This window comes from Amblyraja radiata, chromosome 7 (genome assembly GCF_010909765.2).
Source record: "Amblyraja radiata isolate CabotCenter1 chromosome 7, sAmbRad1.1.pri, whole genome shotgun sequence".
Classification (NCBI taxonomy): Eukaryota; Metazoa; Chordata; class Chondrichthyes; order Rajiformes; family Rajidae; genus Amblyraja; species Amblyraja radiata.
In genome coordinates this window covers 10,370,831-10,398,617 of record NC_045962.1, presented here as the reverse complement: position 1 = coordinate 10,398,617, position 27,787 = coordinate 10,370,831, and the positions used below count along the sequence as shown (strand labels likewise).

General features: G+C 43.1%; 1 protein-coding gene across 2 annotated transcripts in view; it reads right to left on the bottom strand.

Moving 5' to 3' along the window:
• satb2 (SATB homeobox 2) overlaps nucleotides 1-27,787 on the bottom strand; it is a 189,013-nt gene that overhangs the window by 132,621 nt on the left and 28,605 nt on the right. For both annotated transcript variants that reach the window (XM_033023694.1, XM_033023695.1), the window contains exons 4-5: nucleotides 10,932-11,058; nucleotides 10,022-10,145 (exon numbers count right to left, since the gene is read on the bottom strand). In XM_033023694.1, the coding sequence (XP_032879585.1) occupies nucleotides 10,022-10,145; nucleotides 10,932-11,058 (251 nt within the window). The remainder of the gene's footprint in view (nucleotides 1-10,021; nucleotides 10,146-10,931; nucleotides 11,059-27,787) is intronic.

The window sequence follows — 27,787 nt, the reverse complement described above, 5'->3', positions numbered from 1 at the left end:
AGCACCAGCTCCAGCACCAGAGACCCGGGTTAGATCCCGACTACGGGTGCTGTCTGTACAGAATTTGTACGTTCTCCACATGACCCGCGTGGGGTTTTTCCGAGATGTTCGGTTTCCTGTACGAAGACGTACATGTTTGTAGGTTGATTGTCTTGGTATAAATGTAAAATTTTCCCGTGTGTGTGTGTGTGTAGGGTAGAGTTAATGTACAGGGATCACTGGTCAGTGCGGACTCGGTGGGCCAAAGGGCCTGTTTCTGCGCTGTATCTCTAAACTAAAAAAAAGAATCTGCATAACTCTAGGTAGGGAAAGGAGGATGATTTTAGCTGGATTACTCATGTGAGGAGCTGGATATTCCCCAATGGAGTGAATGGCCTCTTTCCCTTCTGCAGCCGTTCTGTGACTCAGTGATTGGCTTTTCAGACCACTTGTCTGATTAGTACAGGCTGTAATTTAAGAGGGAAAGTTTCCTGTGTGATCGATTCTTCAACTTCTTCAGATATTATTGTATGTTCAGTTGTGAAAAATGTAGACGCACAGATTGTAGTCATTGGTAATACCACACTCGATTCAGCAGACACTAGACATAAAAATAGATGCTGGAATGTGGTCTAATTGTACCTTCCTTTCCCCATGTGGTTATATGGGTCGACTGCACCACATCAAGAGACAGTAAAGACGGTCCCAGAGAGTACAGAACTGTAAGATTATCCAAGTTACATGTTCACACTAAAGGAAAGGGAAGAGCAGAAAACAGTACATAGCAACTGGAAACCATCTTGAAAATCTTGAAGGAAATATCTTGTGCAAACGGATTGGAGGTGGGGTTTCTGCAGGGAAAAAGCACCACCGATGTTCTAATCTTAAAGGATTGGACAGGCTAGTTGCTGGAAAAATGTTCCCGGTGTTGGGGGAGTCCAGAACCAGGGGTCACAGTTTAAGAATAAAGGGGTCGGCCATTTAGGACTGAGATGAGGAAAAACTTCTTCACCCGGAGCGTTGGGAATCTGTGGAATTCTCTGCTCCAGAAGACAGTGGAGGCCAATTCACTGGATGTTTTCAAGAGAGAGTTAGATTTAGCTCTTAGGGCTAAAGGAATCAAGGGATATGGGGGGGAAAGCAGGAACGGGATACAGATTTTGGATGAACAGCCATGATCATATTGAAATGCGGTGCTGGCTCGAAGGGCCGAATGGCCTACTCCTGCACCCATTTTCTATATTTCTATGTATCTATGTTTTGAGCATCTCTCCCTTTTCAATTAACATTAACATCCTTGTTTACTTTGAAGATAGACAAAAATGCTGGAGAAACTCAGCGGGTGAGGCAGCATCTATGGAGCGAAGGAATAGGTGACATTTTGAGTCGAGACCCTTCTTCAGACTGAAGAAGGGTGTTCAATCCTTGTTTACTTCACTCTTTTATTATTGTTGTATTCTTATTAATATTTATGGAATAATCTTTCCCTTTCTGTTCACCCAAAGTTCTAAATGGACCACCTTTAGAGGCAATAACTGCTCTTCAACTTCTGCTTCCAAGTTAGGAAGTTCTGGTTTAAGTTCAACTCTTGAGGCTTAAATACAGAAGTCTAGGCCAAGTGCAGTATTCAAGAGAAGCTGCAAACATTGGAAGTAAGGTTGCCAACATTCCCCGATAGTAAACGACTTTCAACATCTGAAATGATCACTCCAGACAGCATGACATTGACACGGGGTGTATTTTTCCCTTAAAACCAACACCAGTTTTGACTAATGCTGATTAATCCTGATTAATTTTACTGTCTGTATTCCTCGTTGTCACCTTCCCCCCAGCCAACAATGAACCATTCTACATTTCCTTGATCATCGTCTGCTTTGATCCGTCATTTTCACACCTTACATTCTCTTTGTACCCTTCCATGTCTCCAGTTTCCCTCTCCCCTGACTCTCAGTCTGAAGAAGGGTCTCGACCCGAAACGTTTCCCTATTCCTTCTCTCCAGAGATGTTGCCTGTCCGGCTGAGTTACTCCAGCATTTTGTGTGTACCAGATAGCAATGATCCTTGCCTTCCCACATTCTCCGAGACCCACAATAGGCATCTCTAAGGCACTGGAAAATACCACCAACACTATTGTTTCAAAATGTTTGAAATTCAATATAAAGACAAGGAAACCACCCTTTGCGGCTTCCCTCACGTCAGCATGAGCAGCAGTGAGCCTTATTAATTCAGTTGGTTACACTAAGCAGGCCACAGCATTTGCATGCCTAATAGCAGACTCTCAAAACAGGCACCTTTTTCTCAGCTTTGCCATAGGAAGGGATTACGAAACAGACAGAGACAAAGATTCAAGAATGTGCACAAAGCTTCCTTGAAGAAATGCAACATGCCCACAGCCTCCTAAGATGCTGGCCACATGGCTGCTCAGACATGATATTGGGAAGGAGAATGTAGACATAAATGCTGGAGAAACTCAGCGGGTGAGGCAGCATCTATGGAGAGAATAAATAGGCGACATTTCGGGTCGAGACCCTTCTTCAGACTGATGTCGAGGGGGGGGGGGGGGGGAAGAAAGGAAGAGGCAGAGACAGTAGGCTTGTGGGAGAGCTGGGAAGGGGGAGGGTAAGGAGGGAGAAAGCAAGGACTATCTGAAAATAGAAGGCAGTGAGAGAGGCTGTTGCTAAACTGTCTTCGGAGAGAGTAGGAGAAAGGTTGCTGAGGGTGGACAGGGAGTAAATGTGTCCAGAATAAGGGCTACGCCATTTAGGACTGAGATGATGACTTTTTTTTTTACCCAGAGAGTTGTGAATGTGCGGAATTCTCTGCCACAGAAGGCAGAAGCTAATTCACTAGATGTTTTCAAGAGAGAGTTAGATTTAGCTCTTCGGACTGAAGAAATCAAGGGATACGGGGAAAAAGCAGGAACGGGGTAATGATTTTGGATGATCAGCCATGATCATATTGAATGGCGGTGCTGGCTCGAAGGGCTGATTGTCCTACTTTCTAAGCACCTATTTTCTATGTTTCTATGTCTCCTGACCAGACTATTATGCCCGATGAAAATGCAAGTCTTTCTTTCCTCCTTTACCCTGCATTTTCACTGTGTTTCATCATCATTCTTTCCCTCTTGATTGCCTTTTTTACTGGGCTTATTGTTACGTGTACGGAGGTACAGTGAAAAGCTTTGTTTTGCATGCTGTCCAATGAGATCAGATAATACTCTACATAAATACAATCAAGTCCAACCCATGTACGATATATAGAGCGAAGGGGAAAAACAGAGTGCAGAATATTGTTCTCAGCATTGCAGCACATCAGTTCCAAAGACAAAGTCAAATATCCACAATGGGTTAGAGGTAAATAGGATAGTACCCTAACTTATGGAAAGACTGTTCAGAAGCCTGATAACAAATGGCAAGAAGCTGTTCCAGAGTTCGGTGGTGCGTGCCTTCAAGTTTTTGTACCTTATGCTGGACAGGAGCAGGGAGAAGAAGGAATGACCGGGGTGGGACAAGTCTTTGATTATGTTGGCTGCTTTTCCAAGGCAGTGTGAAGTGTAGATGGATTCGATGGTGGGAAGTCTGGGCTACATCTATATCTCCCTGCAAATTTTTTGAGGTCTTGGAGCAGAGCCATTCCCAAACCAATCTGTGATGCAACCCAGCAGTGTGCTTTCTGTGGGGCATCTGTAGAAGATTGTAAGAGTCATTGAAGATATGCCGAATGTACTCAGGAAGTGGTGGCGTTGGAGTGCCTTCATGACAGTCGCATCAAAGTGGCATCGATGTGTGTGCACCAATGGGTTTTATAACAGTTGAACATTAACATTGCTCAACATTCCTTCACCTCAACTGTAGAAGCATTTTTTTCATCATCGAATCTCTGCATGTTTATTTATTTTGCTTTCTCTGGTGATCTCCAGCCTTTATGTCCCAAATGGACTGTCCCATCATCTACTTTTTTCATTCACAAATGGATATAAATCCCCCTTTTGATTTTATTGCTTTTATATTTTTTCATTATTAAGAATTATAATTGAGTAAGAACATTATGCTGCTAAAAACATATAAAGCTGAATCTACAAACTTTGCATACATTTTCAACATATTCTCCAGTTAGAACCATATAGCTCCTTCACCCTGTTACAAATGCAATGGGGATTGGGGAGAATGAACTAAAACATCAGTCAAATTCCAGAGGAGATCCCATCTTGAAAACAGAATATCTGATGCAGCAGAATTAAGCAGAACTGACCTGCAGTTGCCGTGTCCATCTTACTCTAAAGCTTCAAAAAGTTTCCATATTATAAATCTGTGTGTCTGCCCCAATGTGCGTTTGTGCATGTTTTCCCTTTGCCGGTTATGATTGCGTGCTCACATTTCCACTCCCTGAATTAAGGTTAAAACCAGCAGCAACTCCCTGCACTGAGCAGTGGATATACAAAGACAAAGACATAATCCAACACAAGCAGCTTGCCATATTTGTCAGTGGAAAAATATGTACCTGGATTCATATTTTCTCTTTTGAGTGGTGATCATTTTGAAACATTAAAGGGCCTGTCCCACTTGGGCGACATTTGCGCGTCACGCAGGTGGCGTGCGACGATTTTGTGAATCCCCAAATCCTGACCCCGCGTCACTGCCTACGCCACCACGCCTCACCACGCGCCATGCGCGCGTAATGCACGCCACGCACGCGTCACGTGCGTCATAACGCGTAAATGATGTCACGTAAATGACGCGCAAATGATGCCCAAGTGGGACAGGCCCTAACAATTCCTTCTCTTTCTACAGAGGCTGCCGGACACACTGAGTGTATTCAGCAATTTTTGCTACAAGATGTCTGAGAGGAACTATGTCTTGCTTCTAATTTGATATTCTCCAAGATTCAAGATTCAAGATTCAAGATTCAATTTAATTGTCACATGTACCAATTAAGGCACAGTGAAATATGAGTTAACATAAAAACATAGAAAATAGGTGCAGGAGTAGGCCATTCAGCCTTTCGAGCCTGCATCACCATTCAATATGATTGTGGCTGATCATCCTAAATCAGTACCCTGTTCCTGCTTTCTCCCCACAATCCTTGATTCCGTTAGCCCTAAGAGCTATATCGAACTCTCTCTTGAATACATCCCGTGAATTGGCCTCCACTGCCTTCTATGGCAGAGAATTCCACAGATTCACAACTCTCTGGCTGAAAAAGTTTTTCCTCATCTCAGCCCTAAATGGCGTAGCCCTTATTCTGGACACATTTACTCCCTGTCCACCCTCAGCAACCTTTCTCTTGAACTGTGACCCCTGTTTCTGGACTCCGCCAACCTGGGGAGCATTTTTCCTTGTCCGAAAGTGATCAGATAAGTGACTGGCTTGCTGCTACTACCAGATATTTTTTTTTAATGAAAAGTATTGCCAGTTTTAAATGACCTCACTGGCTTCGGCTCAGTCAGTGGTGTCCTTGCCTCTGTGCCAGAAGGATGTGGTTCAAGTTCCCAACCACTCCAGGCATTCCAGCGTAGTACAGCTGAGAGAGTACATCACTGCTGGAGACACCATCTTTCCAGGAGGGCCTGGCTGTTCTCATGGCTGTACATAAATGACCGTAAGATATTATTTTGAAGTAGAGAGGTATCCTTGGTGCCTTGTCCAACATTGATTCCCCAGCATCAGTCAATGAAACAGACTATCTGGCCTTTATTAAACTTTGTAGGTGCTTGCCATGTGCAAATTGGTTGCAACATTTCCTACGTTAAACCAGCGTATACATGTCAAAATTTATTTTATTTGCTATAAAGGGTTTGGGAATCCTGAAAGGTGCGACATTCATGCAAATCGTGATTTTATTAGTTATCCAGAGAACATCAACATTGTGAAATGGTATTTCTTTCAGTGAATAAAAAGGATATAATAAATGGAGACACAAGGAACTGCAGATGCTGGAATCTCAAGCAACAACACAAAGTGCTGGAGGAACTCAGCGGGTCAGGCAGTATCTGTGGAGGGAATGGATAGGCAACTTTTTGAATTGGGATCTTTCTTCAGACTCCATTACCTTCACAGATGCTGCCTGACCTGCTGAGTTACTCCACTGTGCTACTGCACCAACAAGTGATTTAATGCCTCATTTTGAAATGTTGTTTTGTGTTGGAATACCATATATGAACCTTCAAGCTATGCTTGAACAGATACAGATGTAAAAGAGCTAAGCCACTGCCTATCTGCATGGCCTGTCTAGAACAGAGAAAACTGTTTGATGCCAGCCAAGGTGGCAGTGTACCTGCTGTACACATTGTACATGGGACTCTGCTGCATGGTGGCACAGCGGTAGAGCTACTGTCTTACAGTGCCAGAGACTTAGGCTGCTGTCTGTACGGAGTTTGCACATTCTCCCTATGACCGCGTGGGGTTTCTCCGAGATCTTCGGTTTCCTCCCACACTCCAAGGACGTGAAGGTTTGTAGGTAAATTAGCTTGGTAATAATGTATAAATGTAAAATTGTCCCTAGTGTGTGTAGGGTAGTGTTAATATGCGGGGATCGCTGGTTGGTGGGGCTCGGTGGGCCGATGGGTCTGTTTCCGAACTGTATCTCTAAACTAAACTAAACTAATCATAATCTGTGGAATTCCCTGCCTCAGAAGGCAGTGGAGGCCAATTCTCTGGAGGCTTTCAAGAGAGAGTTAGATAGAGCTCTTAAAGATAACAGAGTCAAGGGAGTAGGCAGGAACGGGGTACTGATTGTGGATGATTAGCCATGGTCACATTGAATGGCGGTGCTGGCTAGAAGGGCCGAATGGCCTACTCCTGCACCTATTGTCTATTGTCTATTCGTGAAGTAGTCCTGCTATTTATTGTAGGGCTGACACCCAAGTTGCGACAGTGACCTGGACGGGGACAAAGTCAATGGCGGGAGGAAGGAGGGAGACTAACAGGGCAAGCATAATCTGAAGGCAAGGGGCAAGGTGTCTTGGATCAGGAATGCCAAGGGAGACCGAGCAGGGGGAGGGAGGGTGGTTGTGGCCATGGTCAGCCATTGGAGAAGTCAGGATTGGGATCAGTGTGGGGCATGGTGGGAACAGCCTGAAGGGAGTGCAGGGATGCAGACAGAGTGAAGCTCCCTGGAGATGGGACCAAGTGGGTGAGGCATGCTCTCTTTATGTCTGATCAGGGCAAGACCCATTGAGCTGTGAGGCCTCTTCTGAAAGGGTGGGTTCCATCACTCATGATTATGCCGAGGCAGAATAATGTTGAGCCAGTCATGTCCAGGCTGCTTTACATGTCACAGAAAGCATGGAGTAAATCATTCCTGTTGGGCGCTATCCCACCACATGCCCTGAGGACAACCACCAACTGGTGGGCAACCTAACGTCCCATGAATTTTGGAAACTATTTGAAGTTTCCTCCATCTGCAAACATTGCAATTGGTTTATTGTGTCCGGAATGAGAGCAGGATAAAGGGAGGAATAGGGCTGAATGTTTACCCCCCTGGGGAGTGTGTGAACTCTCCAGTGGCGGGATAATTAGCTCGGATTAGGCTGATGAGTATCAACCTAAACTGTCATGAATGCTAACGATAAACCAGGTGAAATAAATGAGCCCTAGTGACAAGAGTCAACCCCACCCATTTATAAAACCACAGATTTGTTCCCTTGGTTCATATACAGGGAGTGTGTGACTTGGGTCATGCCTTGCAAAAGGAGCTCGACATTTTCACAAGAATGGGAAAAGAAAATAATGCCCTGTAAATTGCACTCTTGGGACTGAACTTTGCACAACAACACCAATTCCAAGCTTGGACCACCGGACTGAGCGATGTTGCTTGCCACTGCATGATGCGGCACGGTGGCGCAGTGATAGAGTTGCTGCCTTACAGCACCACAGACCCAGGTTCGATCCTGACTACGGGTACTGACTGTATGCAGTCCGTACGTTCTCCCCGTGATCTGCGTGGGTTTTCTCCGGGATCTCTGGTTTCCTCCCACGCTCCAAAGACGTACAGGTTCGTAGGTTAATTGGCTTGGTATAATTGTAAATTGTCCCTAGCGGGTGTAGGATAGTGTTAGTGTGGGGGAATCGCTGGTTGGGGTGGACTCAGTGGGTCGAAGGGCCTGTTTCCACGCTGTATCTCCAAACTAAACTAAACTAAACAATCCTGTGAATTTAAATTCATGAGGTGATCTCTCATTGGGCAATGTGGAACTGATAACTAAAATTTGGCCTGGTTACATAGGCTGCATTATCAACATTAATACATTTTCTGTAAAACTACAGTGCAAGCAGCATTAATTATTACAGAACCTGCACATGGTAGTTTTGTCATGGAGTTCATCAAATGAACTGCAGGCCCAGTCCTGGCTAGGCCAGGGCCACTTGGCTACAGCGGGAAACTGAATGCCAAAGGGGGTCACAAAATGTGAAAGGAACAACAGATTTTTAATTTCATAATCAGCTGGATTACAAAGTTCAGCGGGGGAAGAACTGACACTGCCAAGACCTGAGCCAGTGGATTAAAGTCTTAAAGTGCCCTAATGAATATAATTTCATATTTATTTCCCCATGCAGAATCCACACTGGAATTGCATATTTCACCCAGTAATTGCAATGCCTCATGCCTGGGCACAGTCTTTTCTAATTCACAGGTGAATGACGATAGTGTCGGAGCCTGATGCAAGAACTGCCATAGGTACAGCAGGGCGCACACTCCAACTAAGCAAGGCTGGAGCAAAACCAATACAGAAAATGCTGGATAATACTCAGCAGGTCAGGTGGCATCTGTGGGAATAGGAACAGAGTCGACGTTTCACGTTGGAGAGCCTTCGTCAGAATGGGAAAAGAGACAAAATAAGTTTATAAAGCTGGAGGGAGTATGAGGGAGGGGGATATCTCTAACAGGGTCAAATGGGGGTTGTCCATGGGGATCAACTGCAGATAAAGGGCCTGTCCCACTTGGGCAACCTAATTGGCGAGTTTAGAAGAATTTGAAAAAATGACATGTTGAAGACCTCCTTCGACTATGTTGAAGACCTCCTTCGACCTCCTTCGACCTCCTTCGACTATGTTGAAGATCAGCTTCGACTAGCAACTACTAGCTACGACTAACTTCGGGAAAATTGGACACCGAATAGTGGAGAGTGAAGACGACCTCCTTCGATCTCCTTCGACCTCCCTTCGACCATGTTGAAGACTATCTACGACTACCTTCGACTACCTTCAACTACCCTCGATTACTTACGACTAACATGCCGACCTACTACGACTAAACCTACGAGTAAAAAAAGTATCGATTTTTTTCATGGCGACCTTTTTTTACTCGCGGGCATTTTCTAACATATTGAAAAAAACGGCGCGACCTAGCTGAGGTCTCGGGTACGTGGAGACCACTCTCGAGCATGAAGGAGAGTGACGAAGACCTCCTATGACCTCGTGTCGACCATGCTTCGAGGGCAAACTCACCAGAACACGCGGATTAGGTCGCCCAAGTGGGACAGCCCCTTAAGGTTATTTGGTCAGCGAGTGACTGGGGGTCACTAGAGAATGAGAACACGGGGAAAAGAATGAAGGAGTTGTGAAATGCAGAGCAAGAGGATGAGGTGGAGCAGGTTAGGTTGGGTGTGCCCTCCATTCCCCGAGAGATAAAATGGAGAGAAAGAAAAGGAATTAAAAACATGCTGAGCGAATATTACAGATGGATGACCGATACAGACCAAGAGATCAAGTTGCCCGAAGTTGTAGAATTCATTACTGAATACAAAAAGTTGTATATCCACCTATTTCTGCTGCGGAGAATCATCTGCCTAATGATTCCATCATTCTTGACGTCTGAACATTGCAGATCTCATATCTTTGCTCTTTCACTATCTTTTCCTTGGCTGTTTTCCAAGAGCCTGTACATTGCTTAAGGCCTGACAGCAATCGTTAACCCAGTTTCCTTCTGTATTTGTCTGGCCTGACCGACAGAACATTTCCTTCTTCATTCAGATTTCGATTCTGTATTTTCAGCTGCCACAGCATGCAGTTTTTATATTGACCATTGAACGCGGGGTTCCTACCTGAGAGAGGGGGCATTCTTTGGCCAGGGTGCTCTGGTTCATTTCCTTCAGCAGCTCCTTCAGTGCGTTCCGAACAGTGGCATGGCTCCACTGCTCTGCAGGAAGGTCCTCAAACTTTGCACAGCTGTGAAGTACAGAACAGAAAAGATATTAAAAAAAGAAACAAATCCTCACTCACACCAACCCTTTGGCCGAGGCACACCGAGCAAACATTTCTGCTGCTCTGGTTCTGCTTACAAAACCAGCCTGAGGCACAACAGGGCAGGCAGAAGCTGCCAAGTCACATCGATTCCTAATTTAATTTTTTTTTACATTTGCAGTCCCCAGCACCGCCAAACTCATTTAAAAATATGTTTTCCTTTCTCTTTGCAAGTTCAAAAAGGGGGAAAGGGAAAATGCTGAATTGAATAGCTGGTTTCCAAATCTCTGCAAAATAATTTTGCACCGTACATAGAAACATAGAAAATAGGTGCAGGAGTAGGCCATTCGGCCCTTCGAGCCTGCACTGCCATTCAATATGATCATGGCTGATCATCCAACTCAGTATCCTGTACCTGCCTTCTCTCCATACCCCCTGATCCCCTTCGCCACAGGGCCACATCTAACTCCCTCTTAAATATAGCCAATGAACTGGCCTCAACTACCTTCTGTGGCTGAGAATTCCACAGATTCACCACTCTCTGTGTGAAAAATGTTTTTCTCATCTCGGTCCTAAAAGATTTCCCCCTTATCCTTAAACTGTGACCCCTTGTTCTGGACTTCCCCAACATCGGGAACAATCTTCCTGCATCTAGCCTGTCCAACCCCTTAAGAATTTTGTAAGTTTCTATAAGATCCCCCCTCAATCTTCTAAATTCTAGCGCGTACAAACCTTCAGCTTCTGCCAATGGCACGTGTTGGTAGCACCCACCTTTGCAACTGGATTTTCAGTGTCACCACGTGATGGACGTCCTGTAACATGTCGGCCACTGTTGCGTCTGGGGCTTCAGTGAGATAGTTCAGGGGTAGAGGGCTCCACTTTCCCACCTTGATCATACCTGAATCGATAAACAACCACATCTATGAAAGGCTGGCAAAAGCATGAGACGGAACAAACAAGCAATGAATGGAAACACACCTTTCCACAAGAGAAATCCTTTAGAAAAAAAAATCACATTCTTTGCTTTGTCAATTCTCGTCGTCAAGTCACATTTATTTATATAGCACATTTAAAAAACAACTCTCATTGGCCAAAGTGCTTTACATTTGTTATAAGAAATTCTACTTCAGAATTCCTCATAAATGAATATCCCTCAACCCAATGAAAAAACGTTTAAATGACATGGCCTCCTCTGCATTGGAGAAACCAAGCATAGACTAGACCAATTTGCAGAGTTCCTGCACCCTGAACTCAACGTGTCATTTTAACTCTCTTTCCCACTCCCACACCAACAGTCTATCCATAGACTTCTTCATTACTGTGGAGACCCCAAATACAAATTAAACAACATCTCATTCTGTTTGGGTAGCTTACAATCCAATGGTATGAATATTGACTTTTCCAATTTCAGACAACAAACTTTTCAGCCCTTGGTGTTCTCCTCCCATGCACAGTCATCTGCCCACAAAGGTTCCTCTCATTTTATTTTCCCAACTGTTCCTCCCATATCCTCCCCACCAGGTTTCCATTTACCCCCCATTCTCATGTGGTTCCCCCAATCACCCTTCCTCGAACCCTTATATACTGGCAATCTTTGCGCTTACCTCTCAACCTGATGCAGGATCTCAATCTGAAATTTTGACCTACACCCGTTGCCTCTACAGGGCGGCATGGTGGCGTAGTGGTAGAGCTAATGTCTTACAGCGCCAGAGACCCGAGTTCGATCCTCACTACGGGTGCTGTCTGAATGGAATGTACATTTTCCCCGTAATGGGCTCATCAGCCAACTCAGAATGCGAAGAGCTGAAGTGGGGGCAAGTCACTTTTAACCCTGAGAAGAGATAGCTTTCAACAGGAGAGCATTTGTGTGCCATAGTGTTGATCTGGCATTAGCTGGAGGTAAGTGCCAGTATTTGGATAGATGGCCAGAGGAATGGGAATATTAATTGAATTCTAGCAACAAAACTAGAGTAAACATTATAATATTTCCAAGGCAGTTTCTAATGTCTTTATTAGTTTGATTTCTATGGAAATGGTTAGGTGGGGGAAAGATAGATCAGCCATGATGGAATGGCAGAGTAGACTTGATGCGCCAAATGGCCAGTTTCTGCTCCTACCACTTATGAAATTGGTTGAAAGGAGCAATCTTATGGACAACATGGAACTTCTGTCCGTCCTGGAATTTTGTTTTAAATTAGTTGAAGTGTTTATTATCGACATCCCATGCTGAGGAAAGCTCAGTGGATAAATCTAATAGATTTAATGGAAAGGAGAATTAACTTATTTGTAACTGATGGCTTTCACTACCTCAAGGCTGTTACTGTTCTTCAGAGAATGAGCTATTTTGGAAGTGTGTTCTCTGTTTTAGTGCAGGAAATACATGCAGCAATGTCTCTCATCAGTAACGAGATAATCTACCCACTGTTTGTTTTTGCATTAAGGAAGGTACAGTATTTGTTGGATTGGTTTTGCATCAACATAGCAACCCCACAAATCAACAGGGAAGAAGATTGGACTTTATTACCTTCCATCACAGTGAGGAATGCGGGGAGCCGCTGTGGTGGATGTTCATGCTAAATTTTATTTTATGTGGTTATGTGTCTTGTTGCTTTTCACTTTAGTATGGCTGTACGGCAACTCAAATTTCACTGTACCTTAATTGGTACATGTGACAATAAACTGACTAAGGCAGTGAAGAAAGCGAATGGTATGTTTGCTTTCATAGCAAAAGGATTTGAGTATAGGAGCAGGGAGGTTCTACTGCAGTTGTACAGGGTCTTGGTGAGACCACACCTGGAGTATTGTGTACAGTTTTGGTCTCCTAATCTGAGGAAGGACATTATTGCCATAGAGGGAGTGCAGAGAAGGTTCACCAGACTGATTCCTGGGATGTCAGGACTTTCATATGAAGAAAGACTGGATAGACTCGGCTTGTACTCGCTAGAATTTAGGAGATTGAGGGGGGATTTTATAGAACAAATTCTTAAGGGGTTGGACAGGCTAGATGCAGGAAGATTGTTCCCGATGTTGGGGAAGTCCAGCACAAGGGGTCACAGCTTAAGGATAAGGGGGAAATCCTTTAAGACCGAGATGAGAAGAACATTTTTCACACAGAGAGTGGTGAATCTCTGGAACTCTCTGCCACAGAGGGTAGTTGAGGCCAGTTCATTGGCTATATTTAAGAGGGAGTTGGATGTGGCCCTTGTGGCTAGGGGGATCAGGGGGTACGGAGAGAAGGCAGGTACGGGATACTGAGTTGGATGATCAGCCATGATCATATTGAATGGCGGTGCTGGCTCGAAGGGCCGAATGGCCTACTCCTGCACCTATTTTCTATGTTTGTGGGATGGGGGTCCACATCCTGACATCTGGTTACAGCCGTCTAACTAGAAACTGTTTGTCCAAGTGTACCATTTACATTTTAATCCTCTGGAGCTAATTCATTACATGCCAGCCCAGGGAATCAGCACTTTACCCAACCACGGTAAATGGCAGAATATGAAAGAGGTGACATTACAAAGTACAATGAATAAGTTGCATTGATCTCAGTTACAGTTTGACTGCTACCATTTGTCTTTTAGAACTGAATGCAGATATAATGCAGACAGTGTAAAAGGAGGGGTCAGAACATATGAATGTAACATTAAAAATAAAAGCAAGAATAGAGCATTCAGCCCTCTTGCTTGTTCTGCCATTTAATAATATTACAGTTAATCTTTTATCTTCGCACCACTTTTCTGCATTATCCTAAACCCTCTGATTCTTATAATATCTAAAAATGTATGATTATTTTGGCTTGGGTGCTTAAGGTTCATTAATCTCTGGGTGTAGAAATTTTTCAGTTCAGTCCTGAAAGATCGGCCCCTTATTTTAAGACTGCAACCTCATTTCCACCCATCCAGATCCCAGTTCAACAGAAGCGATAAGAATCTATAATCAACCTACACCTCCCATCCCTTCCCCTCCTTAGGAAGGTCTCAAGACCCGCACTTTATTTTCCTGGAACAAAGGCGCGACCAATTTTCCTCTACTAATACTCTCCTCCCCCAGCAGAACATATCCTTAAGGGCCTGTCCCACGGGCGTCATTTGCACGTAATTTACGCGACATCTTTAACGCGTCATGACGCACGACGCGCGTGTCGTGCCGCACACGTGATGCGCGCATGGTTCGTGGTGACGTAGGCAGTGACGCGCGGTGCCCCAGGATTTTGGTATGTACAAAATCTTTGCGCGCAAATGACGCCCAAGTGGGACAGGCCCTTTACACTTAACAACTTCTCTTTTGACTCGTCTCACTTTCTCCGAGTTAAAGCTGTAGCCATGGACACCCACATGGGCCCCAACTATGCCCGCCTTTTTGATGTCATGTCGAACAGTCCTTGTTCCAGGCATTCACTGGCCCTATCCCATCAGACCCTAGGAATTTATTCACCCAATGCTTCTCAAGAGACCCAACACTCAATCTCCATCTTGATCTCAATCAACCCGAGCACATTATCATATCCCACACGAGTCTCACTATTCTCCATCACCTACGCCTTGGTGAATCAAAATGCAAAGTACTCATTTAGTAAATCTCAACTATCCTTTTACTCCAAAGTTTTAAAACTACAGATGCTTGAAAAGTTTGTTAAAACAGAAAATAATGGAAATGCTTACTTGTTCATGCAGCACCTGTGGAGATAGTTACAGTAAACGTTTCACTACAGAACCATTTAATATTTCTGACAGTCCTGGGCCTGAAACAGTAACCATTTTTCTTCTGACTCTGCCTGACCAGTTCAATGCTTCCACTATTTACGGTTTCATTATATTTGTTCCAAATCCCCATTTTTGTATCAAGATATGACTATTAAACAATGGTTGTGAACACGTTTTATTTTTGAGCTGTTTCTGCAAGTAAAAGTGTGAATTCGAACTAACAAAATGAAGACTATAAAACTATACAGATTAACCTTTCTTTTCATCTTTTAAATGCTCCACACTTCAGACACTTTCCTTTTTCAAAACAATGTTGTGTGTGAAGCTGTAAATGAAGGGAGGTAACATCACGGAATGAATGGTAATTTCAAGGGCATTCCTTTGTCCACACCTTCCTTAGGGGAAATAAGCTGCTTAAAATAACAGGTTAAAGCACTTTCAAAGTTGAGAATTGATGGGTTTGATAAGCATGCATTATTTATCTGCCTACGATTATCAATTCTGCAAAATGAAGTACAACTTGCACTTCTGATCTTATTGGAAATAGTTCTTGCACCAGCACAAAGCAAAGGTTAAAATGTATATGTCCCAAATCTTCAGGAGGATTAGACTAGCGGAGATAAATGTTTGGCTTTCAGTTGGACTTGATTGGGGTTCCCTGTTGCTAACACCTGTTTACACATCTACTAATGCTTTGTTTTGCTTTTATAGCGGGTGGCACGGTGGCGCAGCGGTAGTTGCTGCCTGACAGCGCTCACAGCACCGGATACCCGAGGTTCGATCCCAACTACGGGTGCTGTCTGTACTTTCTCCCTGTGACCGCATGGGTTTTCCCCGAGATCTTCGGTTTCCTCCCACAATCCAAAGATGTACAAGTTTGGCTGGGTATGAATGTAAAAAAAAATATCCCATGTAGGATAGTGTTAGTGTGCAGAGATTGTTGGGCAGCGCGGACTCAGTTGGCCAAAGAGCCTGTTTCCGTGCTGTATTTCTAAACTAAACTAAACTAATTATTCTTCAATTGCCCAGTGAATGTTCAAATCCCTCCAAAAGATTGCATTCTCTAGAAGGTTTGTTGAAACAATTTTTATTGTTGGTGCTGTTGCTAGGACCCTAATGGCCTGGCTCTCTCTCCAGTCACCAAAAGGCCAAGGAAAGCCCTTCTTTCACTCAATGCATTATAAATAAACTGAAAACCACTATCAGAGACATGGAGCAGAACGGAAGCTTGGCAGCCCACAAACTGGCCAACAATGAACAGCACAAATCACCTTAGAATGGGAAGTACAGTCTCATTGTTTTATTTAAGTCAGTAAAAGTCAGCACTAGTCCAATCCTGCTACCTGTTTAGACACCAAACACTGGCAACTCCATAAGTACAGGAACCTTATGTTAAATTAGCTACTGCAGTCATAAAGAATATCCTCTTTACGTAAGAAAACAGATGCAACTAGTTCCGAAGGTGACAATGTTTCAAATAAGGCGCTAGCTCTTACATCATACATTTTCCACTAAGCTCAGGTGAAATATTTTCATAGAGATATTTAAGAGCTTATTTGTAGATGTTCTTTGAGAACAAATACTAATGAGACACACCTCTGCGTGCAGTTCTCAAGAATCAACTAATCTAAATTTTATTCTGTTGCTGGTTCCCTCACATAGGAAATTGTTAGGTTTCAACATCTACACGCCCTTTATTAATCAAACTGGTTCTAACAACATTTTAAAATACCTTCCATCTGATCTGATTATTATTCATTGACAGTCCCTGACTAAGGTGATTAAAACTACAAATGTTTTGTTTTGTGCAAGGCTAGAAAGATAATGCCTCTATGTTTTTCGTTCTAAAAATGCAGCCCAACCTACTGACTCCTTCCAGCATTTTGTTTGTATTTCAGATTCCTGCCAACTGCAAATTCTTCAATTTTTTCACACAACCATAAGGACAATTTTATTTTAAATTTAAAATGCTCAGCTTATCTCAGTTAGATTAGTACTTTTTGTTTGGGGATTATTGGCCCTGTAGCATCACCACAACATTATTTTGTCCATCCCATGAGGGACCACCTTTCACAAAGTCATGCGTTTCCATCTCCCAGTAGGTAAACAGGCTGCCAAGTTGTGTACCCACAATTAGCCCATGCAAAATTTAACAAGCAGTAAAGGCTCAGTGCCAGTATGTCCAAACACCTCAACTATTCATTTGGAGACACTAAATTAGGCTGAATTGGTCTGAATTCCTCGACTATTTTACTGAGCTACGTTTTAGAGGAACGGGCAAATATAACTGGCTTGGATGATGCATCTTGAATGGTATGGATGAGTTCTGCTGAAAGGCCAGATTCTGTGCTGTTTGATCCTATGACTCTATGCACCACAGAATCCCTCCAGTAATAATTCACCACCAGGAACAAAGGGGGGTCAAAATCTAGTAGCTTAATATGGGTCCCTCATTTTCCATTTCTAACCAAGGGATTAGTCCCTAACCAAGGGACTGCCAGCTCCACGATGTTAAGTCCGCAGGCTCCCGCGGTTGGAGCTCCCGAAGTCAATCCCCACAAGAGGCCGCCAGCTCCTCGATGTTATGCCACAGCGCAGACGGAGACACGATACGGAGAAAAATCAGGGTACTGATTTTCGACGATCAGCCATGATCATATTGAATGGCGGTGTTCGCTCGAAGGGCCAAATGGCCTATTCCTGCACCTATTTTCTATGTTTCTATATTTCTAACGTAAAAAATCAAACATTTCTAACATCAAAGAAAGACACAAAGAGCTGGAGTAACTCAGCGGGAGAGGCAGCATCTCTGGAGAGAAGTGGCAGGTGACGTTTCGGGTCGAGACCCTTTTTCAGGACTCAGAATTCAAATGCTGCAGAAGGGTCTTGAGCCGAAACGTCACCCATTTCTTCTCTCCACAGATGCTGCCTGTCCCACTGAGTTACTCCAGCTTTTTGTGTCTATCTTCGATTTAAACCAGCATCTGCAGTTCCTTCCTACATATTTCTGACATTAATGCAGGGATGGCTTGGCATTGCAAATTATTCACCCAGCTCCAAAATCAGTGCTTTGGTATTGTTAAAGTCAGGTTAACCAGGAGTAGAGAAACTTCATATATATATCAATGTGCTTTAGCCCCTGTTGACAAATCTATTTCCTCATTTTACAGTGGGATTTTTGTTTAACCCCTGTTATTATTCTTCCCCAGTACAGAACCACCCCAAAAGGCTGCAAGATGACTTGGATAGGCTGGGTGAGTGGGCAAATGCATGGCAGATGCAGTATAATGTGGATAAATGTGAGGTTATAATAATAATAATAATAATAATAATACATTTTATTTATGGGCGCCTTTCAAGAGTCTCAAGGACACCTTACAAAAATTTAGCAAGTAGAGGAAAAACATGTAAGGGGAATGAAATAAATAGTAGAGACATGACTAGTACACAAATTAAAGACAGAATTCAATTCAAAATACAATATGAGGCAATTCAAGCACAGGTGAAAAGGGAGGGGGACGTGGGGCTAAGGATAGGCAGAGGTGAAGAGATGGATCTTGAGGCGGGACTGGAAGATGGTGAGGGACACGGAATTGCGGATCAGTTGGGGGAGGGAGTTCCAGACCCTGGGAGCTGCCCTGGAGAAGGCTCTGTCCCCAAAACTGCGGAGGTTGGACTTGTGGATGGAGAGGAGACCGGCTGATGTGGATCTGAGGGACCGTGAGGGTTGGTAGGGGGAGAGGAGGTCAGTGAGATATGGGGGGGGGGGGGGGGGGGGCAGATGGTGGAGGTTATCCACTTTGGTGGCAAAAACAGAAAAGTAGACTATTACCTGAATGGTGGCCGATTAGGAAAAGGGGAGATGCAACGAGACCTGGGTGTCATGGTACACCAGTCATTGAAAGTAGGCATGCAGGTGCAGCAGGCAGTGAAGAAAGTGAATGGTATGTTAGCATTCATAGCAAAAGGATTTGAGTATAGGAGCAGGGAGGTTCTACTGCAGTTGTACACCTGGAGTATTGCGTACAGTTTTGGTCTCCTAATCTGAGGAAGGACATTCTTGCCATAGAGGGAGTACAGAGAAGGTTCACCAGACTGATTCCTGGGATGTCAGGACTTTCATATGAAGAAAGACTAGATAGACTCGGCTTGTTAGAATTTAGAAGATTGAGGGGGGATCTTATAGAAACTTACAACATTCTTAAGGGGTTGGACAGGCTAAATGCAGGAAGATTGTTCCCGATGTTGGGGAAGTCCAGAACAAGGGGTCACAGTTTAAGGATAAAGGAGAAATCTTTTATGACTGAGATGAGAAAAACATTTTTTACACAGAGAGTGGTGAATCTGTGGAATTCTCTGCCACAGAAGGTAGTTGAGGCCAGTTCATTTGCTATATTTAAGAGGGAGTTAGATGTGGCCCTTGTGGCTAAAGGGATCAGCGGGTATGGAGAGAAGGCAGGTACAGGATACTGAGTTGGATGATCAGCCATGATCATATTGAATGGCGGTGCAGTCTCGAAGGGCCGAATGGCCTACTCCTGCACCTATTTTCTATATTTCTATGTTTCTATGTTAAAAGTCCTCATGTATAGTGAAGCAAGCCAACATCGAACTGGAAAACCTTATTTCTTAGTTATCAGAACCAAAGCTACTTTTACTTACCCTATTTCCAGCAAAGGGCCAACAATATATTCTTTGTCCTTTGTCTGACCTATTACAATCTCTGATACAACCTTACACCCATGCCGTGACCGCTTTTTTCGTGAAGATTAGGGTAGGGTAAGTTTTCTAGTCCCCAAATCATTCCAAGCTACTGCTGCTGATCTCTGCCACATCTCCCTTCTGCATTAGGAGGGTCACTCAGAGCATCACAGACAAGGGAAGATTTCCTCTACTTTTTCCACAGTATATGAAATAGCCAGTGTGGACATAGTTGGTAAGGTTATATTGCCATTGCAGCATCCATTCATTCAGTAGCGCACTTGCCTCCACCTGGAAGAGTGCTGCTTGCAGAGTGGAATGCCTCTTTAAGCGCTGAGGGTGGAGATTGCACTTTTGCTGATTAAATGCCGGCAGTTGTGACAAGGCACAGGCCAATGTCGGTTTCAGAATGATGTTACACAGGGATACCCTACACTCCTGCTAGGCTGTGGGCCGAGCATCAAAAATGTAAGGTTGATAAAAGTGCTGGAGAAACTCAGCAGGTGCAGCAGCATCTATGGAGCAAAGGAAATAGGCAACGTTTTGGGCCAAAACCTTTCTTCAAACTCTTCTTCATCAAAAATGTGTCTAGAATTTAACTTTCGTGAGCCATGTCCGGGAACTATTTGAAATTTTGCACAGATTTAGATAAAATGTAATTGAGAAGGAAGTCATAACTCGTCAGTGCCAAAAGTTGCACATTAATTAATTACGCTAATTAGAAAATGATATCGAAACTGTAAGTGTCATCTAGTGTTCAATGCTCATATTACTATGGGAAGCCTAATTCCGTGCTGCTGTCTATTTAAACCATATATTAATATACCATATATATATATATATGACGTGAATATGATTGTAATTATATATAATTATATATAATTATATTATATAAAAATAATATAATGAATATAATTGTGAGTGTGTATTTCGAATGAGAATGCCGCAGAGGTCCCGTTCCAGAACCAGCCTAATTAATGGGTGAGGGCAGTTCCTGTGGGTTCCCCCGTTTACTGAACCCCACTGATTGCCAGTGTGCAGATTGGGGGTCACAGCCCTTTGTTGGACAGGCTGGGGGAAGACTAAGGCATCTTCCACTGAGAGGAAAATGCCTAACCCTAACCCAACCAGTTACCCAACCAGATGCAACTAAATTTAAAGTAGCTCTTTCTTCCCAATAACCCTTTCTGGCTTAAGCCCTCCCTTCACCACCTCCAGTTTAAATTCCATTTGGAATATTTTGGAGGACCAAGAAACCAAGAACCAAGAACCCTAACTCGCCCCCCCTTCCAGAACTGCCCACGGCTGGAGCAGGAGCCGCTTTGGGACCGACTGTGGGCTCCGTAAGTGTGCCCGCTCAGCGTGTCCACCTCGGCCAGCATGCCCTTCTGGATCATCATGGTGATGATGGTGGGGAGCAGCACTGCCCTGCACACCGCCTAGGCCATCTTCAGCACCTCCATAGTGTCGGCTCCGTCAATCCGCCCGCTCACTCGCTGCAACACCGGCGATCCGACAACCCAACCGACCCTTCACAGCGCCCACCGGTGGCCCGACAGCCCGACCGACAGACTGATTGACCGACTGACTGACCCTAATTCTAATTCTAACCCTAGCTCTACATTAGTTATTTATCTTTTTTATTTAACAGTTCACATCATAACTTTACAAAGATAAATCAAATTGTAAAACAAAATTATCAGCAAGGTTAGCATTACCTTTATTCCTTCAAAACCTTGCTATTGTTTTGATGTAATTAGGAGGCAGCCATGATCCCAGTGCTCGCTGCCTAGCTACCATGAAACAAAGCATGTGATTGGTCAATTGGCGTCCGACGCAATGTCAAACGTGCATTGATTGGACAATTACTAATCAGAAAATTTGAGGATTTTCTCATATATTTAAAAAATATGTGCAGGTTTTGTTCTTGACGAGTTTCAGATATGATTTCTATAATATTTTTACACAATATGTTAAAAATTCAGGTAGTTACTTGATGTGGGTCATGAACATAAATGTAAAAACACCTCGGCCCACAGCCTATGGGCTGTGAACTATGCAATTGAGGTTTTTGTTCTTCATGCATTTTTTACATTATTAAGGTGACCCACAATGCTTCCTTAATGCCAATAAAATGGCAGAGAGCAATGTCTAGATTCTCCACTGGAATAAGAAATATAAACTAAAGGTGATCATCTGAGGTTCCATCCTCAGCTGGGTACATTTCCGGTAATTTCATCTCCACAAGAAATTGCCGTGAGTTGTGGACATAGCCCAGACCATCACGCAAACCAACCTCCCTTCCATTTACTCAACCTGCAAGTCAAGCTGCTTGGCAAGGCCATCAGCATAATCAAGGACCAGTCTCACCCTGGTCACTCCCTCTCCCATTGCGCAAGAGGTACAAAAGAGGTGAAAACCCACACCTCCAGAATCAAGGACAGTTTCTTCCCAGCTCTTATCAGGTAACTGAACAGTCCTCTCATCAGCTAAAGGGCAGTCCTAACCTCCCATCTACCTTATTGGAGAGAGGAGTCTGAAGAAAGGTCTTGACCTGAAACATCACCCAGTCCTTCTCTCCAGAGATGCTGCCTGTCCCGCTGAGTTACTCCAGCATTTTGTGTCTACCTACCTTATTGGAGAACTTTGAACTATCTTTAATCAGACTTTATCTTGCTCAAAATATTGTACCCTTTATGATTTATCTGTGTGCTATGAACGGTTTGATTGTAATCGCGTGTCGTCTTTTCTTCAACTGGATAGCACGCAAAGAAAAGCTTTTCACTGTACCTCAGTAAACGTGACAATGGTAAACTAAACATCACCAAATGCCCATGGCTCATTAAGCTGGACAGAGTGCAGTTTTCCCCACACTAAGTGGTCAAATGCAACCACACCTTTGCCCTTACAATGCATTTTGAATTATGACAAGCCAGGAGCATGGTTATGATTGGGAACACTGATTCATTCCTAATGAAGGGATTTAACCAGGAACTCAATTATGGAGAAAGTCCAGATCATTTTCTGAAAGGTTTGATTTTTTAAGTAGAATCGATGTAGGCGGCATTACATTCATTAGTACGTTATGATACCAAATATATGCAAAACATGGTGAGCACTGACCAGTCCATCACGGGTTCTGACCTCCCCACCATCAAAGAGATCTATAGGAGACACTGCCTCAAAAAGGCAGCCAACATTATCAGAGACCCACACCACCCTGGCCACACACTCATTTCAACCCTGCCTGCGGGAAGAAGGTACAGGAGTCTGGAAACTGTAATGTTCAGGTTCAGGAACAGCTTCTTCCCTACAGCCACCAGACTATTAAACACTACAACCTCCAAATAAGCTCTGAACTACATAGACAGGGACATTGATTTTGTCTTTTTGCATTATTATTGTTTGTTTTTTATGTATATTTGTGTGTGTGCGTGAGTATGTACATGTGTGTATATGTGTATATATACACACACACAAACTGAACTTTTTTTCTCATTTATTATATTATTTACAGTGTATTGTGTGCTGCTGCAAGTAAGAATTTAATTGTTTTATCTGGGACATATGACAATAAATTACTCTGGACTCTTAATAAAATGTTGAATTCTGATTTTATACACTGCTACCTCTACAGCAAAAATTGCGTCAGGTTGTAATAATGAAAGGGGTATAATTCAAAGGTGTGATTGCAGTAATTTCCCAATCAATGACAATTTGTAGGACTTGCTCCTGTCCATGTACAAACATGCTTACAAAGTCATCTAGCTTGCAAAACCACTTTCCTAATCTGATTTAGAGTCCATCACTTTCTGTAAGGGTTTGGGCAATCCAGTGACATAAACCTAGCTGACAAGTTCAACACACAAAAGAAATCTGTCAGTGAACCAGGAAGTAAAATGCTCTGAGATTTAGCAACTATTAAAACATTTGACACAGAGTATAAAAGGCAGGTTGGTACATTCAAGAAGGATTAACTGAAATACCGTAAACAAACTTAAAAGGAATGTTTTTCAGTATTTAAAATTCAGTATCAGATTGTGGCGCCTTAAATAATTATTCCAAAGGAATTGTATTTGCAAAATTAAGAATTTCTGGGTCAAAGTGGTTGTTCAGGAGTAATTAAACCTTAGAAATGCAATGCTTCGTGTTTCTCCATTCAATGGCAGTTCAGGGTGAGTAACAATATTAGTGGTTCTGCTGATGCCCACCTCTGGCGAAAAAAATAAAGTCACCCGCAGCTCATTCAACCATTTTAACACTTCAGGAGTTTTTGCTGTGAATTTAATGTAAACAAAATGTCAATTTATGGCAGAACATTAATTCTGCATTGCTTACATCTATGAAGCCTGTGGCAACGTCACATGTCAACAACTTTGAGAATTCTACATTTAATTGTTCTAACCCCAGTGTGATTGATCGCACAGAGCAACATTTAAGCTTGCAGACGGTTCCATCAACTTTTGTAACTGTAAATTGTGAGCCAATCTGATGGTAAAATCTCACCTAACATATTTTAGTATTTCTTGCTCCAGGTTATATGTTAAAACAAAACTAACAAAACAGAATACAAGTGGTTGATACTGATTTGCAAGTATTTAGTTACTTGCAAATCCCATGCAGGGTGGTGAATCTGTGGAATTATTTGCCACAGAAGGTTGTGGAGGCCGTCAATGGATATTTTTAAGGCAGAGATAAATAGATTATTGATTAGTATGGGTTATAGGGAGAAGGCAGGAGAATGGGTTTAAGAGGAAAAGATAGATCAGTCATGATTGAATGGCAGAGTAGATTTGATGGGCTGATTCTGCTCCTATCACTTGTGAACTTATTTTTGGCTGCTTCACCACCTTATAAAGGGCCTGCATGCACTTTTCCTGGAGAATGCCGTCTTCAAACAGTGAACAATTAGGAGAAAAAGTGAAGTAAATCATGAAAGGGATCTGTATTTTTGTTGCGGCCACGAAACATCCCACAGCAATCTGCAGATAAAAAATGTACTTTTACAATAATGCATGAAGTTTCACCACGGGCTTGTGCACGGCAAGATCTCACAAACAACAAATGTTAAAACTCTGAAATAACCAAAGAAAACATTAATCCTGTTTCTCTCTCTCCACGCTGCCTGACTTGCTGAGTGTTTCCAGCATTTTCTACTATTATTTTGTATTTTCAGCATGTGCATTTTAGTTTCATTTACAACAATATTCATTGCCGTTTCCCTTCCATAAATGCCAACCTTGAAGAAGTTCTGCTCTGCTCTCCAGTGGGATTTCCATCTGTCTCTTTTTCATTGTTTGGTCTCAGCTGTTTCTGTGTCTTCACTTATCTTTGAAATAATTTTGATCAAAAATTGCCTCCACAGAGTGAAACCTCAGTACAACAGTTCAGGAAGCCAAATAACCGGCAATATAGGGCTGTCTAAATGAAGAACAGTTGCTCAGGTTTAGGCAGCAAAAAGGCGTTTCACAAACTATGAGTTTGGTTTTCCAAGTGTAGAGCAGCCTTCGCCATGAACTGAATGTATCAACTGGGATTAGGGATTATGTTGGGTAGGGCTTGGGGAAGTTCATCCCACAGCCACATTAACCTTTTCCAGCCTTCTGGATGCAAACTAGAGGAGTTGCTGCTGTAGCCATCCCTTGCAGTGAAGATAGTCACAAGCTGAGATGGCCTCAGGTGGTGGAACTCAAGGCTTCAAACATACGTGTCAACAGTTTCTATGCAGAAACTATTAACCATCTACCTATCAAAAAAGCCCCTTGCCTGTGTCGACCTGTTACTTCCCCCCCCCCCCCCCCCCCCCCCCCCTCTCCACACTATCTGTCTGAAGAGTCCAGTCTGATAATCCAGAACAGGGGTGGGGAACCTTTTCATGTTGGAAGGCCACATTGTTATCTGTAATCTAATAAGGCCGCATTCAAGAAACTTCAATTAGATATACTTCAAAATGTACATTATTTTGTTAAAATAGCCCTCATGACTTACTAATGTTTTAATTGTGGCCGTCAGTCGGGGAGGTTTATTTAGTTGAATCTTCTTTTACTCTTTGGTATTTTAAATACGTTCATTTTAAGATTAAAATAAAAATAATAAAAGACGAACAAAAACATATTAATAAAAATAAAAGGTAGACAAAAATGCTGGAGAAACTCTGCGGGTGAGGCAGAGTAAATAGGCGACATTTCGGGTCGAGACTCTTCTTCAGGGTCTGAAGAAGGGTCTCGACCCCAAACGTCGCCTATTTATTTCGCTCCATAGATGCTGCCTCACCCGCTGAGTTTCTCCAGCATTTTTGTCTACCTTCGATTTTCCAGCATCTGCAATTCCTTCTTAAATAAAAATAAAAGGATTTGTTCTACAAAATTTGGATTCATTCAAAAGGTCGCACTTAATGGCCTAGAAGGCTGCAGGTTCCCCACCCCGGTCCAGAATGTCATCTATCCATATGCTCCAGGGATGCTGCCTGGAGACTCTTCATCTAATGACAATAATCCTACTCCTCAATTACTTTAACTCCCTCGTTTTTGCATCACGCTGATGAATCAATGATCCATACTCTCTTTGGCTTTACTTTCCTGCCTACAATGAAATACACCAACCCAGTGCAGCGTAGGTTCATGAGGTTAATTCCCGGAATGGCAGGACTGTCATATGTTGATAGAATGGAGCAGTTGGGCTTGAATACTCTGGAATTTAGAAGGATGAGACGGGATCTTATTGAAACATATAGGATTATTAAGGGTTTGGCCATGCTAGAGGCAGGAAACATGTTCCCGATGTTGGGGGAGGGGGGTCCAGAACCAGGGGCCATAGTTTGAGAATAAGGGATAAGCCATTTAGAATGGAGATGAGGAAAAACATTTTCACTCAGAATGTTCTGAATCTGTGGAATTCTCTGCCTCAGAAGGCAGTGGAAGTCAATTCTCTGGATGCTTTCAAGAGAGAGCTAGATAGGGCTCTTAAAGATAGCGGAGTCAGGGGATATAGGGAGAAGGCAGGAACGGGGTACTGATTGTGGATGATCAGCCATGATCATATTGAATGGCAGTGCTGGCTCGAAGGGCCGAATGACCTACTCCTGCACCTATTGTCTATTGTCTATTGTCTTACATATTTTCCTATTTAGCTCTTTGCTCTATTATTAAAATCCAACTTTATTTTGGTGTTTCTATGGCTCCATCCAGCTGCATTCACACTTTCATTTCATTTACTCACTACATGGTCTTAACTTTAATTTATAAGCATTTATTCTTAATTTTGTTAGGATACAATACTTTTTTAATTTAGTTTAGTTTAGGAATACAGCACGGAAACAAGCCCTTTTGCCCAACGAGTCCGCACCGACCTGCGATCCCTGCCGCACACTAACGCTATCATACACACAATAAAGACAATTTACTGAAGCCAATTAACCAACAAACCTGTACATCTTTAGAGAGTGGGGGGAAACGGAGCACCCGAGAAAACCCACGTAAATCACAGGGAGAACATACAAACTCCGTACAGACAGCACCCGTAGTCAGGATCGAACCCGGGTCTCTGGCACTGTAAGGCAGCAAATCTACTGATGCGCCACTGTGCCTATCTGCATAATATTGGACTGGATCATACTCAATCTAATCCAACATCACCCCCTGCCCCCACCTCCGTGCTGGTCCAGCAGTTTACGCTAATCTTTGTAGCCAAACAGTTCCCAACCATCTCAAAGCCTCAGTTCTGCAGTTTCTACATGAGCTGGCCTTTGGATCATGCATTCCAATACCTTTGATAGCTTGATCCACCAGTCTGTCCATTGCACTTACTTGTCTCAGTCCTTTATTGGCCCCTTCATTGTCTGTCAAATGCCTTACTATTTTGTGTCAATTTCAAGATTGTGTTCTTTGTCCCCAACCTAGCCATCCACATCCACTGCAAATTAAAGAATATCCAACAACCTCAGGCTACCACCATTTTTCTCGCTCCTCCACTCTCCTGACTAAACCTTTCATCTAATTCTTTGTTCCACCAGTTATTTTCTTTATATATTTCTTTTCTTTGTACATTTCTTTTGGTCCTACAGGCTTGAAACTTTCGACCTGGTTTCTCATGCATTTCTTCTGAAAATCTATGTAACCTATGTTTACCAATAATACTGACAATACAATGGTTTAAAAGGTCCAACTAGATTTGGATGATAAAATAGTTGAAGGAAGCATGTTCGACAAAATAATGAAATAATAT